The sequence below is a fragment of the Ascidiella aspersa genome, chromosome 1, assembly GCF_963924565.1.
Source record: "Ascidiella aspersa chromosome 1, kaAscAspe10.2, whole genome shotgun sequence".
In the NCBI taxonomy this organism is placed as follows: Eukaryota; Metazoa; Chordata; class Ascidiacea; order Phlebobranchia; family Ascidiidae; genus Ascidiella; species Ascidiella aspersa.
The window spans coordinates 7,450,486-7,466,744 of record NC_139447.1 but is presented as its reverse complement, the minus strand read 5'-3'; the positions used below and the strand labels follow the sequence as shown (position 1 = coordinate 7,466,744).

The 16,259-nt window shown below is 37.9% G+C and overlaps 2 protein-coding genes across 2 annotated transcripts; one reads left to right on the top strand and one right to left on the bottom strand.

Moving 5' to 3' along the window:
* The first annotated feature begins 340 nt into the window (after positions 1 to 340).
* On the top strand, positions 341 to 3,628 carry LOC146167001 (ADP-ribosylation factor 6-like). The gene has a single exon (XM_083390974.1). The coding sequence runs from the start codon at positions 1,020 to 1,022 to the stop codon at positions 1,548 to 1,550; it is 531 nt and encodes a 176-aa protein (XP_083247100.1). The 5' UTR covers positions 341 to 1,019; the 3' UTR covers positions 1,551 to 3,628.
* Positions 3,629 to 5,660: 2,032 nt separating this feature from the next.
* Positions 5,661 to 14,753, bottom strand: LOC146167000 (uncharacterized). Its single transcript, XM_083385169.1, has 10 exons — positions 14,735 to 14,753; positions 13,652 to 13,848; positions 12,535 to 12,661; positions 12,374 to 12,430; positions 11,593 to 11,860; positions 10,062 to 10,165; positions 9,532 to 9,615; positions 8,726 to 8,939; positions 7,687 to 8,300; positions 5,661 to 6,619 (listed from the first exon to the last, which is right to left on the bottom strand). Exons 1-10 carry the CDS (start codon positions 14,751 to 14,753, stop codon positions 6,525 to 6,527), a joined length of 1,779 nt encoding a protein of 592 aa, XP_083241295.1. The 3' UTR covers positions 5,661 to 6,524.
* Positions 14,754 to 16,259: the final 1,506 nt, after the last annotated feature.

The following is a 16,259-nucleotide window of genomic DNA, read 5'->3' as shown; positions in this document are numbered from 1 at the left end:
TTAAACCTTTAAAAACCATAGGCCCAAATAGTTTAGGGCCAAAATCGGATAATACCAATACGAAAATGCTGGATTTAAATATTATCCAATGCTCCACAGTATCACAGTACTAACTTTATGATATGTTTGCTAAAGCAAATATTACATCAGGTTTCTACCGCTCTGTAAATACAAATGAATTTTTGGCCGTTCATCAAAAAATAAGCTTGACTAACTGGGCGCGTTCGGCAGCTTTGTAAGTTTTTGTTTGTAATTGTTTTGTTGGGTTAGTTATACTTAAAATACGGTACGTTTTCTTTTAGGTCAAAAGTATACTTGTTACTGTCTTTGCCAGTGTAGTTCATTTATGAAGGAATCCCTTTATAAACGCGTGTAAATTTAAATATTTCGGTTTGACTGGATCAAGAATTATTTATTCTTAAATATTTAATGCCTTGCTTGCAATTTCAACATTTGACTACTAGTTAGTGGTAAAATAAATGTAAAATAAGCGCCAAATTTCCTGATTGTATTTATCTGGGATTCTAGACCAGTGCCACATTATGTTTTAAGGTTCGTGTAAACGCAATTATTAGTAAGAGACAAAAAAACTCGACATAAGTATATAATTCAATCCTAAAGAATGATTTTACCATCCCCACAAGATCTCATTGAGGTCTGCTATACTTTTGTGACTGATAGTAGCTATTACATATTTTTATTTGTGGTGCTTTTTTACTCTAAATTCATTAAAAAAGAACTCCACTTAAAGTGTTAAGGTACTGGCCTATGTATATATAAAACTTACACATCTAAACTAATACATTTTTTAAGTTAGATATACAAAAGGTGCAACTAACCTCATTGCCGGCATATTTATAAGAACCAGCACTGTTCATCATTATAAGTCAGAAATTTATCTAACCTAAATACTATTGACACAATATCACCTTAACAATATCTTTTAGCAGTGTTTATTTCTTTCTGTTGTAATCCACATTGATTCTGTTGCCGCTGAAAGGCAACCAAACAAAATCACCATGGGCAACATTTTTCGTCACATGTTTGGCAACAAGGAGATGAGGATTTTAATGTTGGGATTAGATGCGGCGGGCAAGACGACAATATTGTACAAGCTAAAACTGGGACAACCGGTCACCACCATTCCCACTGTCGGTTTCAACGTGGAAACTGTCCAATACAAAAACACTCGCTTTAACGTTTGGGATGTCGGCGGCCAGGACAAAATCCGCCCGCTTTGGAGGCATTATTACACCGGAACACAAGGTCTCATATTCGTGGTTGATTGTGCGGACACTGACCGTGTCGAGGAGGCGAAAGATGAGCTTCATCGGATTATTAACGACCGTGAAATGAAAGAAGCCGTCATTCTAGTCTTTGCCAACAAACAGGATCTCCCGTGTGCAATGAATCCTTTGGATATCCAGCATAAACTTGGTCTTGTAGAGCTCAGGGGACGAGTATGGCATGTCCAGCCGTCCTGTGCAACAACTGGAGATGGACTTCATGAGGGTTTAGCCTGGCTGACGTGTTACAACAAAAAATCCTAACCATTTTCTATGGATTCCTATCATTCCTGCATTTAAGCACAGTGCCACAGAAAATGGTTTAAACTGAGAAAAACACTGCTAAAGACCGGTAGTCAATATTGTATTCCTGAAAGTGGCTTAAAAACATTCCTTTTATTTCAATCTTTGGTTTTTATGTTCTTTATATATATTTACATGTATTTTAATTTAAAAAAAATGTTTTTTCAGTGAAGGTTTGTAAGTTTACAATTAGCAAGATGGGTACAGAAGAGGTAAGCTTTTGTTGTTCCTGGTTAAATAGACCAGTTTACATATACTTTGTTCTTTATATTCTTTTGTTCATTCATGCTTCATCTATGTTCCAGATCATACTCATTTACCAATACTACATTCATACTAGTTTAGTACTAAATATGGGGTTGCCACATCGGTATTGAATAATACTTGTATTATTTCTTGTTTAATAAAAACCAAAATATAACTGATAACCTTTCATGAAAAAAATGACTCATCTTAATTGGCTTTTTGCTGCTCAGAAAATTGATATTTTTATGAAAATAATTGTTTGTGTGGCAACCTTTTATATTTGCCATTCTAATAAGCAGAAAATATAAATGTCTTACTGGTGTATATCTTATATGTTTTTGTAACTCGAATCGGGTAATTTTTTTTATTAAAATACCTTTGAATAAAATGAACTGACATGCGAAAAAAACTTATGTTAACTGGTTGTTTAATAAAAATATAGAATTGAAGTTTTTTTTGTACTATCTCAAAGCAAAGCTTACTTAAAAAAACATATATACTAAAACACCTTGAGGGTGCTTGGTTTGTACCACTATTCGCCATGTGTGCACCCTGTATGTATAATGTCTACACTACACCTTACTATGATATAGAGGTATTGCCCTAGTTTCAGATTGCAATGCTTATCTTAGCAGTTTGGACTAATCTAGCTAATTTTTAAAAAATTGTAATTTGTAAATATTTATTTGTGTTGTAAATTTCACTCGTTGCAGTGTTGAAGCTTTAAGTAGGGATACATTGTTTGCTGTGTTTGTGCTAATTGAGCTTTTGGCAATGTCGTACAATTGAAATTGTATCCGTACTGAGCTGTTCATTGCACACAAGCTGATGTCAAATGCATGACTCATAGTTGCCACCTAATTATGTGTTGTTTTTGTTTAGACTAATGTCTTCCCTTTCAATTAATGCTTGGGTTTTTCTGGGTAAAATGTAACCTTGTGATTACCTCGTTTCACCACAAAATAACTTGTCTTTCAACTTAAAGCAAATTCTCGCAATGGTGTTTGTATTAAAGGCTAGCTATTTTTCGACTCTTTCTGTGAATAATTTCTAGACTCGTGTTCTAGTAAGCAGAATATGGTCTTTTTGTTAATTAGGACATGTTGTTCTATCTTGCTTGTTGTGTTCAACACAAATATTTGTGTTAGCTGGCCGATCTAAACACTTGGGTTTGTTATTACTTTATGTTACAATAACTTATTTTTGGCTGAACTATGCAAAACAGCATACTACAACCAGTTTTGCTTACCCTTATGCTAGTAACTGATCTCCAAAATTTTGGCCAACATTCTAATCTACAAGTATCGTTTTTCATTTTGTGCCCACTTTCCATTATTAGTTATTTCCTTTTAGTAAACAGTATAAATTTGTGTTGGTCGAACTGCTTTATATATGCTTAAATATATAATAGTCTTAAGTAGTCCATCTAAGTTTTCAGTGAGCGTAAAACCTTTTTTTAAATGCATATGTCTTTGGTCTCAATTCTCAAAGCGAAACTTTTTCCTCTTGTGCACTGCGTATTGTTGGGTTTGGCTTTTGTTTATTAATTCCATTATTGAATTGGGACGTACTGCTATTCATTGCAAAGTAAACACACCCATAGTTAAAATACACAACTTGTACTTTTGACAGCACACCAATAATTATGCAATGCTGGTTTTTAGAAGTCTGTGTTAGATCACAAATCAGCAGTAGGTAACCAAACGTTTGCTCGATGGATTGTCTGTCATTTTTTTGGGTGTACAAAAGAATTAAGTGTAAATTAACCATCCCAGCAAAATACACGTCATTTTCTTTAAAGGAGTATTTATCGACAATATAACATTTTTGTGCATCGAATTTGTTATATTGTTAATAAATTTTATCTGTCCTATAGTGTTGTATAAATCAACATCACCTTTATTTTATACTGCTACTAAACTACTCTTTCGAAGGCAGTTTTTTGGACTTTATTGTCCGATCATCTTGGATTATTCCCTACTGAACTTTTAAACTCTGTAGACGCCCTTCAAAGAACGTATTTTAAAAGGGCAGTACAACGCCAGTATTACGTTCTGCCGACCAGGTCGTATTTAGTATAGCTCCATCGGTGATGTTAGTTTTATCGCGCTTTTTAAGGTTAGTATTTAAGCTAACCATAGCTAAGAAGTATTAGGGATTTGTGTTTAGGTGTCTGGGAGTAAGCAACGAATTTCATTTTTTGTTCCCTTTATCCCCGAAGTGAGTATGTACAACGCATGTATTTACAAACTCTAGAGATCAACAAAATATTGTTATTTGCTGCTGCAGGTATCATTAAAAATACTATTTTTTGATCCCTGGAGTTTGTAAATACACCGTGTTCGGTTCGAATATTCTGATTTTTTTATACTGTTAGCAGGGCGAAATCGCTAATTGTTTTAAAGTCAGCAGATGTACTATATTGATCTGTTTGCGGATGTGTACGTGTTTGACGTTTGTACAGTCCGACTGGCATCGCGTCGGGCCTAACCGTCGTTAAACATTGTTTTAGCATAATTTACAGTTTCTCCCGCTGTGTTATAACGGCCGACGCTTGTATATAACTGTGCGATTTTTTTTTCGCATTTGAAAACGTTTTGAAATTCATACGTTTTTTCTTATTCCCTTTATTTTGCAAAGTAATTTTGTTGACTGACCCTTTTTTGAAACAATATTGGAATACCTGAAGTCAAAGAGTTTACTTGAGCGGATTTAACTCTCTGTTAAATGACTTGACTTGATTAAAGTGTTTTGAACGGTGTACTTTCAGATTTACAAGTCATCCAGGCAAACATTTTTGTGACTGCTCTATTTAATAGTTTTTGTTTGTTACTATGTAAAAAATAAGGTACGAATAAAATGCGTTTATAACATTGATAAGCTTAAACTTGAATTACCGTGTCAAAGACCTGGGCGCTGATCTGGAATCCTACCACAACACACATTATTTGGGTGCGGGATTAGCGTTTGGGTTAAGGTGGGTCAAGTATTATTTAAAAAAAAAGAATATAATAAACTTGACCCACCTACACCCAAACGTTAACTCTCACCCTAACCCAAATATTGTGCATTGATTTAATAATGTGGGATTCTAGACCAGCGCCAAGACCTGGACTGATACTGAACTTGTGTAGGATATGAGTTGAAGATTTGACTTATTTTTCGTTGAACAATGAACATGTCTAGGCCGAGAGTTAAAAAACCTCAAAATGACTTGTTTACAGCAATCCTATAAGGCATTTAATGGAAATACTGGACCTACGAACCAACTTTTGTGGATTCATCAGGGTTGGAACACTTTCTATTCCACCAATGTAAATTTGTATTCCACCAATGTCCAAAAAGTGCCAAAAATAACTTGTGGTACATGGCAGGCTACCACTGTAGTTGAGCTACTGCCTGCAGCAATTCGGCAGCCAACCGCGGTGTTGGCGATTGCATATAAACCAAGACAATAAGCATCTTATCGTGTCGCACTAATGCAAAGCGTCAACCAACAGCTTTCCTTTAAGCGATTGGCGTACGCCGGAAATGGCAATCGACTGTGTACCTTCTATTTCCGCCATCGTCTTTGCCCTGCACGACTGTTTTCTTTGATTGTGACGGAATAATGCCGTGACGTATTCGCGCGTGATATATAGCGCGATTGAATTCGAGCCGCGCAACAGTCACAGGCTTAGCGCTGCTTTATAAAGCAAGCAAGTGACTCAAAACTTAAATCAAGCAGTTGCCGAAATTGCGTATAAACTTCTCATTTGACTCAAAGAGCCGCGCAACTCCGGAAAAGGCAACCAATCCATGACAAAGCATTTGATAGCGCCATTTATTATTTGACGACTGACAAGCCTATAAGAAAATTGCACAAAGTACATAAAAATAGGAAGTCGACAACTTAAAAGAACACCAGCTGCTTGTGAAAAGAAATCCTACACGAAATTTTGAAATATTTTTACGCGTCAGGACCGAATCTTTTCAACTCATTAACGAGATTTGTAACTTGGAACATAAACGAAATAAAATGGGAAAAAAGCCTCAGTGCCATGTAAAGAAATGATTTTACTTTCGTTTTTACCGAGAAGATCACTTAATCGAGGTATACCTTTTAAAAACCTATTGCAACGGGCTGCACCGCAAATTCTCCGGCTCTAAAATCTCAAATACATTTACTATCACATTTTTTCTACCCCCTCAAAAACATGATCAGCATAAAAACAAGGTTTAAGTTGATTGCCACAGGGGAACGAATATCAATCAAAATATGCTATAATCAATATTTACAGAAGCGAAATAAAAGCGTTAAAAGAAATTTAGACATGTTTCACGAACGTACAAGTCTTGTATTACGGTGGAAAAAAAATATTGTTTTTTTGTTAAAATATATTTTGGGATTGTTGATATTAGCTGCACACATAGATATAGTGTGTGGTCTACTATGTGCAAAATGTTATGTTAACCTCGTTCATGCTGAAACAGCTGTCTTTATTCTCTAGAACTGTGTCACGCACTCTATTGTTTAAATTTAGGCGTCTTTGAGTTAAAAATAACTCTAAGTAGGCCTAACAAGTAATTGATGTACAGTACAATTGTGGCAATACGCTTAAAACAAAGGATGGCAATCTTCCGAAATAGGCAGGTATACTTACGCTGCTATGAAAAGCGGCAGGTAACTTTAGACAAAAACAATAACCATTAGGAGCTGGGCACCGCGGGTAGCTTTCGGCCGTGCATGGAAGACCTCGATTTGGTGCTGCCGCGGCTCAACACGTCTCTTTGGAATCCTGGCGCTGAAAATAAATCGTTTGTTTCATTATGGAAACGCTCTAGGCCAGGCATTGCGTTGTTTGATCCAATTCAAGGTTTGGTAATAATGGCAATGATTTTATCAAGTAATTTCTTAAATCCAAAGGTATATCTTTCTCAGCCATGTAAATTTTCTGTATATTTTTACTGTAACCTTATTATGCAAAATCGAATTTCTCGTTATAATTAATTGAAATTATATGTGTTAACATTTAACTTAACAGCCCTGGACATTTTCAAATAGTGCCAAGGTTTATTCGGGTTTGCCTGGTTGTATGATTCGCGAGAAACGAACTATAACGCTAAACATGTACGATCCTTCATATAATTTTATTCCTATACTATTATGACATCATAACAAAAGAATTGAGGAAAAATGCAATATGCAAAGGTAAGGTTTCGAAGTTTTGAAAAGCAACAATTTGCTTTTAATTTAGTTTCGCAGTTGCCTGTAATTTTTATTCAACTCTTCTTTAAAACTCCATTGTCAGAACAACTGATTGGTGTGCGTGTGACCGCAAAGCTTGCCTGATGCACAAAACAACTTCGGATGAGATACCAAATCAATATTCGTATCGAAAGACTGGGCATTCTTCGATTATACATGTTTGTGCAGGTCGGCAGAATCGGACTTTCCAAAGCTACCCGAGTCTGACGAGCGCATGCGCAGTAGCTATTTCAGGACCAATAAGTTTGCTAACTGTAGGTTGTTCCAACCTATGTGGAATAGCATAGGTTGGAACATTTTCCAACTAAATAACATGAGTTGTCTGATACCCATGTTTAAGTGGATTACTGTTTACCCACCAATATTCTAATGGTACCTAATTGGGTGAATTACAGACTGTAGATTCGGAGCTGGTTAGGGGACTACATTTAGACCGAAATCGTACTCGGGATTCGAAAGTCAGACACGGATTTGTTTTTTATCTGGAGTCGGACTCTGTTGTTTCAACAGACTATACACAGCCCGACATAAACGTATACTGTCAGGAGGAATGCGCCAGGGACTTCGCCTATATTCAAAATCAGTAAATCTACTGTAACTCACCAGCCGAGCCTCCGCTGTTTCTCGCCATCTCGTCCAGCGACTCGTAAATGTGGTCCGACTGATCAGACGGCTTCCTTGCATTGCTTTCCTCCTCCTCTTCATCGCCTTCGTAATCGTGGATGTGGCGGTTTACGCGGATCGGGCCTTGCCTGGGAAAACGCGGCGCTTGCTTCGGCAAACACTGCTGGCCTTCGAACCGCGACAGGTCCTCGTCGCTCCACGTCATAACGTTGGTCATTTGCGGGAAGTAGTGATGGCCGGTGGTGGCGGCGCGCGTTGGCCGACTGAAATCGGGCTCGGGCCTGCTGTAGCCCCCGTACCCGCTTCGCCCCCTCTCCTGCAAGTGGGTGAGCATCTCGTGGGCCGACATAGGCGGCGGGGCTGCTGCGTACCTATCGTACATCGTTTGAGACCTAGGCTGCTGCTGGTCGTGATGTCTGCTGTGATGGTGTCTTCCGCGCTCGTGCCGGCGTTGGTGCGACTGGTGACGACCGTAGTGCTGGTTCTCTGCCCTCTCTGACCGCGCCCGGCTCGGGGTCGTTGACCGCGAGTAACCCCGATCGAAGTCGCGCGACCGGTGGTGACCGCTTCTTCGAAAAGTGTTTTCGGTGACCCTGTGGTTGGTGGATTGGTACAGTGTTACAGCCATAAGTAATGTAAAACAGATCAGTTTATCCCCGTTGGTTTTAGGCTTGTTATACTGACAGACGCCAGGTAATTAGAAAACAATAAAAAAGTCCATCTTTACAATGTGTTTTTGTGTAAAAAAAATGAAGTAAAAAAAAATTGGATTATAAAAGCGGTTTTAAACTTTCGTAGAGTAAACACAATCATATTTACTTCCGGCAATTGCCTTATTGTTAAGTAAACTAATTGCAATATATCTGTTTTGTAATCTGGGGAGAACACTCGGAGTTATGAACAAGCGGTCGAGGATAAACTTAAACAGTTATGCGCAGCGATTTATCACGAAGCTAAAAGCATTTTGACATTATAACGTAGAACATTTTCTAAATGAGAAGTAATGTGCAATTCTTACGTCGAAATAGCCGATTCCGAATGCCTTGAATCGGCCGAACTGCTTCTCGATGATTCTGTGTATTCGCTTGGCGTGCGCCGACGCGACACCGAGCGGCTGCGCGATTCGCTTTGAGCCCTGCGACGACGGCCGTACGGTGGCGACGGAGAGTGAACGCCGTGAAGGTTTCTTTCGATCGACGGCGAGCGTTTCAAGTAGCGGCGATACTTTGATTCTAACAATGTGGCAAAAGTTTTGAAATTATTTTAAAGCAAATAACTTGCAAATTAAGTAATAACAAACATTTGTTTACAAGATTCAGAACAAGTCATGCTGGAGTGGTCAAATCAAAGAGTAAATTTCGGTCCTCGAAATTTCTGAACAAAAATATAAAAATAAAATTATACAGTAAACCTACGTGTGCGAGTGATATATCAAAAAGTAATAGAATATAGCCTGCTGTGCTTTCAAAGCCTATGCAATATCGCATATGCCTTGGAAGACTAACATACTTTATCTTTAAGGGGTATTCAAGTTCAAGCTTGATGATTTCAAATAGACTCCAGCCATAAGACCGAAATAAGAACAACATGAAAGTCGAAATAAAATACAGGAATAAGACACAAATAGGACTTATACCTAATAGACGTAATATCGGCTAAATACTAGATATTACTGCGTATGTGGCTTTATTATGTCGTCTGTCTTATTACTATGGTTTTATAGATTTTTCTGTGTTAGGTATTGTTGCTTTATAGGTCTTATTGTGTGTTCCCTTTTAAAGGAACATCTAACTGTGAGTTCAGTGATATAATGTTGAGACCAACCCGGTTCGCGTCGTGATTCATATCCTCCTCTGCTCTGATATCCATCGTCATCGCCTTCACGCCTCATTGATCGCCGCCCGCTGCCTGGAGAAAAAAAATAAAAAAATTGGGGAACCGAATGTTACATTTGAAATAATGGTGTAAATATCCTTTATAATCGCACAAACTTGGCTAGACCGTATTTATAAAGTTAGGTAATTGTTTTAAAACGTTTACCAGTTTGCAAAAAATATGTAAATTTACTTCCGTCCTTTTTAATTCAATAACAATCTGGTTATTGGTCAACCCGTGTAACTGTGCCAAGACCTTTTATTACTCTACTGATAACTTTCATTTTAAATCAACACGCTTTGTGGCCAGAGGGGTAACAAATGCTCTAGCGACATTTTTTTTGTTTATATTGGATTATCAACCCTTTGTATTAATTTGGAACCATGATTAGACCCATGATTATAGCAGTGGCACCAATAAACATGATAATTACAACAATAGGCCAAAGTCATAATCTAGAAATAGTTTAGCCCACTTACCATTTAGCACTGACTTTTGATTTCTCGATATAGTTGACGAAAGCCTGCTTTCCCCAATCGGAAGGCCGAACGGTTTGTGGACTGATGTTGTTCTCGATACTCCTCTGCCAATTGATTTTATTCAATTTATATATTTTTATAAATATTATAGTCTATAATAATCTATAATAAAAACTGTAATAAAACTTCTAATATTTACCTTTGACGTTATTTTTATATTAAAGTAATATGTTTAGGTTGTCTGCTAGGCCTATTTACTTGTTACAAAAAAGCTTTTGTTTGTATGTCTTGTATAATAAGGGATTATGCGTTAAAAGTGCGATTTTACATACTGTATAGTTTTGTGTTTTTCCCGTAATTATAAAAAACGTTTGACACTTCTATTATCTCCATAGGAATGGGTAACGTCCATCTAGGCGAAAATGTTTTACTCATGTCAAAAAATGTACCAATTCAGTCGCTAACTTGTAAGGTAACCGTTACGTCGCCCGACTTGTAAGCCACTCATTACTATTGGCACTTTAGGTTATCAGCTCTGCCTAATTTGCCCAGCGGGCAGATTGGATCGTAATGTGTGAGTCAAGTCGAACAACGCAACGGCACCAAATACCTCGCTAAACTTGCTCAAAAGGTCGCTAACGGCAATTTACAATTTTATGCCTCGAGTTTCTAGTACGCATTCGTACACTGTGCTAATACGCTATACGAATAGTTATTTGTTACTCAGGAATGGGGTATAATTATATTTCAGCTCACTTTTCTTTGACCCGTACCAGCAATAGCGCGATATATGGTCAGTGTTGTAATGACTTAAGTCTTTTGGACAATGATTTGTTTTAAGCATTCTTCATTATAAAAATGGGTTATTTATCTTAAGTTTTGCACTTCAAACAATTTGCTTGCTATATGTTAAGTTTTGTGTTATTTTTTAGTTGAGTTGCTGCTCATAAGCGGACGAGTTTACCAATTTTAATAGTTTTACGTTTTCACTTTTAAGATATAAACGTAACTTGAAATTGACTTGCTTTAATAATGACTTGACTGGGACTTAATTCATTTTAAAATGACTTGTTTACAACACATGTATATTGTTACCAAATATGCCGGGATTGTGTCAATAACTCTCTCATAAATATTTCCCACAGTACTAGGTACTCATCTTCCAATTTATTCCCAAACAAGCATCCACTATCTATGCCCCAGATAATTTCTGCTGTCGGTTGTCATAAAAAGGAAGTTCAAAATGAATAACGCTATTACTGCTCCTTAGGTATTGCCGTAAAGCTTCCAATACACTCGCTACAATTCGAGTACCACTCCCGCTGTAGGCTACTCGACATTCTAGCATTGACCTAAAACGTGTGTTCTACTCGATACTCATCAGCCAAGCGCCATACTACCTCCAAATATAAGTCCTTCTTCCCTTAGTCGATACCCATAGGAAGAACCCAAACAACTTTTGAAGCACCCGCTATTTATTCGCAGTTGTCCCAAATAACTTCTGCTGTCAAATGCTATAAAAATACCCTACGTCATCGTGCTTCCGAGCCGCCGCATCTCCTCCTTTTTTTCCTGCTCCCTCTTCAGCTCCAGCTTCTTGTTCTTCAGCCTCCGAGCCGTCCTCCTCTTGCAGAGGAAGCGCAGAACGAGGGCGGCGAGGACGAGGAGGACCACGGACACGACAGCCGGGATCACCTGGCTGTTGGTCGTGTTCTCTGCCACCGCTGTACTCGTGCTTACCGGCCTGGAAGAAGTCGAGATCGGAACCTCGCTCTCTCCGTCGGGCCCGGCTTCATACACTGCAGGGAATACCGTATAGTTAGCCTTTTTAGGGCGTTTACAATACAGCTGCGCTGAGCTGAGTTGGGCGTAAAAATCGCTGTAAAAAGCTTGAAGCAGTAAATTTAAATGCAAATTACGCTTTTCTCAGCTCAGTGCAGCTGTAGTGTAAACGGGTATTTAAGGAACAACAGTTCTCATAATGTTGTTCAATCATAAGTTATAGGATTTCTAACCAGTAAATTAAGTTCGTTTTTAAACAGAACAAGCTTTGGTTGAAAATGTTTGGTGTTAAGAAATGTTTACGTATAAATGAGAGATTTGAAGTCGCGTATAAGCTAATTTTCCTACTTTGGCCTGAGTAGGCACGGTTGTGAGTGAGCCTATCGATCGATAAATATTTTTCTTTCATGAACAGAATCATCTGATATGCAGTATTTAAAATGTAGAAATTTAACAAAAAATAATAGTTACTTCTACACCCTTGAAGCGTTAAGTAGATATCAATGCGATACAAAATGCGGTTTACTTACTGAACGAAGGTTCGTTATTGCCATTGCTGTTTGATCCAGGAGGAGGGTTGCCGCCGTCTGAAAAATCGAAACAAAGTTTTAATCGGAAAATTGAAAAGTTTTGTTACTGCAAATTTTTTTCCCGGCCAAAAAATAGAAAAATAGTAAATGGGAACCCGTACATTTCTGACAGATGTACCGGTAGGACGGGTTACAGTTGACCAAGGCAAAAGACCCGCTGGAACTCTGCTGGCCTCTGATGATTGGACATCCAGTTGAGCCCTTCTTCTTTACGCGCTTTCCTCGTTTCTACATAACGAGAAAATAAACAAAATATGAGCAGCCGTGATTTCAGCTAATCCCGGCAGCAGCATGGAATTGTTTGATCGATTGAGAATAAGAATAATCATGTCAACTGTTTGGTACCGACGATACTTTATTGCCCGTCAGACAGTGTGGTAAAAAAGTAATTTTTAAATGACTAATGTCTCAGTCAAGTCGTTGGAAAATAACTTCGTTCCAAGTAAAGACTTTTGAAAAATATAAAGTCAAGTTCCCGTTGAAGTCATAGGTAGCCCAAGACAAGTCGTAGTGTAAAAAACATTATCTAATTTAAACTCAAGTTGTTTGACACAATGACTTAAGTCCAATTCAAGTCATTCATCCAAACGACTAAAGTCAAGGCAAGCCATATGAAAACAGTTAATTAAGTGCACTTAAATCAAGTGATTGGTACAAAGGCGTTACCAAACTGGAGAAAGAAAACAATATGACCGACGAACTTTTTTTTTTTATATATGGCGATGTATCACAGTTACATAGAGCATATTCGAAGAATTTTTCTATTTTCATATCCAAAGATTTGAGAGTTAGATTTAATGTAACGTATGAAAATTAAAAAATATTTCAGTATTGAAATGGAACCTATCTTTTTGGCACTTTTCTGTTTTTTAAGCAACACTAATAACAAAGTAACCAACTTTAACTTCAATTTTTCGAGATTTGCGCTAATTTTTTCCAATGACTAATGTCCATATATTCTTCTAAAACAAACAAAAAAGAAAAAAAAACTTACCAAAGCAAATATTTTATACTTGCAATCAACCATAATGGTACAATCACTTGTTTTACAGTGTCGTGCATTGAAATAATTCAACAGTTTCTGTGAGTTCGCAAAATAAATATCCTGAATCCGCCCCTATGGGATCTATTATAACAAATACCGCTTTTACATTCGTTCCACGTTCAACGAGACTTTTTAAAAAATCAAGGGGTCAACTAAAGAAGAAAAGTGATTACAAAGTAGGATCCGATCCAGAAGTCGTTTCCGCCGCCGTAAGTCTTCACTTGCTTTTTCACGTACGGGTTGTTCCGGTTATCGACGTCCACGAGCCTCGCATCGTCCCGTTCACAAATTGACTGCGCGTCCTCGTAGCTCGTGTGACTGCCGTAGCGGTAACAGGCGTTCTGATGGAACTCCCAGCTACTGGGACACTCTGTAAATAAAAGGAAATTGGTGTTTTGCGGATTTTTCCCACTTTGTTACAATGTCAATACCGATTTCTACAAAGCAACGTTCAATTTGATTGCCGTTTTTGAGAAACTGTTCGTGTTCGCTTAGCTAAGCATAATGACTAACAGCACTTTGTCGGAATAAGTTTTAAAACATAATAAATGTCTGGATATTTTCTATTCAGAGTATGCATTTAATGTGCCATACTTTAGTGCATTTTAACAGGAAAATGTGTTTGGGGAACACAGTTTGCCATGATATTATACAATATGCCGATATTACGTACAGCTTAAGCTTCTGGAACTCAGAATTGCAACCTTATTCAAAACTAGATATTACGACAATGCTCATAATGCACCAAAATATATCAAACAAATATTAAGTAGTCGTGAGCCGGGGTGTGAGATCGGAGTTGGGACTCGCGGGGTCGGTTTATTTCACTGTAGTCGGACTCGTGACTCCGGACTCCGGACTTTGGACTCGAGTAAGATCGTGTAAGACTACCTGATTCTCGAGTCCGTATTATACATGTGCAGTATCACACTCGAAACCGATAAAGCCGCCCACTGCATATTGTAAAAGGCGAAACAGCATATGGTAGAATATTTTCCACTCACATTTTGTTGATTGATGAGTTACAGCATATAGAGCCAAGCTCGAGACTTATTATTGCCCAAATTTGGCGGAGTCGGATTTGGAACTCGGGATTCGATTTTATTTTTTTTAGCCAGATTCGGACTTAGATTTGATTTAACCGACTACGCAGCCCTGGTCGCGAGTGTTACGAATGTTGTCTGGGAACAATAAAGTAAAACTTGGAAAAATGTTTAATGGCTAATCGCTTTTAAACGGATTTTAAAACAACTTACCAATTACCACTCTTGACATCTTCAGTTATTTGTCGTGAAAATGGCCTCCTCTAATCGGTATATAGAAGAAGCCTTTAAAAGCCTTTTGTCATGAGTCGTCTACTGTCTTTTATTACAACTTAAAATGCTTTATTTAAATTTACGATTCTATTTATCCTTAGAAAGTAAAAATTTAGGTGAGCTTGACACATTCCATATTCCAGGTAGCACATTTATATAATATTTTCCTGGTCGTTAAAATCCTCATTTGAAACAGGAGTTGTGTGAAATGAAGTATACTGCGAATTCTAATTGTTCGTTCTTATTCTGATAATATCGCTTTTGACTTGCATCTACTCTTAACTTAAAAAAATATATGTTATAGTAACCACATTACAAATTTATCAACTTATTTTACACCCGCTAAGCAATAAACAACTGTTCTGTAACGACCTCTAAAATTTTACCTAAACCTGTCTTAGCCATTCAATGTCAACATTTTGTCATAATTGGCTTGCTGAAGAACACGTCAGTCGACTACAAATTTACCACAGAACTGGCAGATTTTGGTCGGCACGCGTTGCCCCGGGCATTTTGCGGCGCGCTCGGCTAGAGGTGCGGAATCGCAACTTTTCAAGGCCGCCAGCAGATTACGTAGAAACTCACCGAATCGCTCGACGATAAAGGTTGAACATTCAACATAAATGTTTATATATTGGACAAAGCTTGCGGATTTAAAAGCGTTGGGATATTTATGCGCTCTATAAACATATTGTACTACGCGGAAGAAACCCTATTGTTATGTCATCATTGTAGACCTTTTTTAATCTTATTGTTGAGTCCCGACAAGTGTGGTGTAGGACAGTGGTCGGCAAACTGTGGGCCGCAGCGCCATTTTTAGTGGGCCGCGAGTTACTTTTGAATAATTTGATGTTAACATGTAGTTGTGGGCCGCGTGATAGCCGTATATTCATTGCACTTTGTTTTAAAAATACATGTTGTTTCAAAATTTTTATACTGTCTCAGCGTGGTTCAGACCCATGTGCCAAATGTGATCCTGGGTAGCCTACCTGTCGAACTATGTTTTTTCTCACATTTAAATATATGTAAACGCAAAATTTTTGCGCCTGGCGCGTTTATTATTCCTTTTATAGTATGTTTTACATTATGGCGTGGCAGTGTTTTTGCCATCAAGGCGCCGTGTAATACTTCACCTTAAAAACAAATATCCCGAATCCGCAACTGATTTCGTTGTGGTTTTACGTGGTGGGCCTTCAAAAGCTCTGAAAAGAGTACTTTGGGTCGCGACAAAAAGTTTGCCGACCACTGGTGTAGAAGATGTGCAGCGTAACCGTTTTAGAGTGAATATTGTGCTACGCGAAAGAAGTCTCATATTGTAATCTCATCATTGTCGGCATTTTTTAATCTTGTTATTGATGGTCAAACTTTAATGGCGTCCTGACAAGTGTTATGTAGAAGAAACCGTTTCGGCGGCCGGCGTTTCAGCTTTACGCGAAATGGTCAGAACCGACAACGTCGCTCGTAA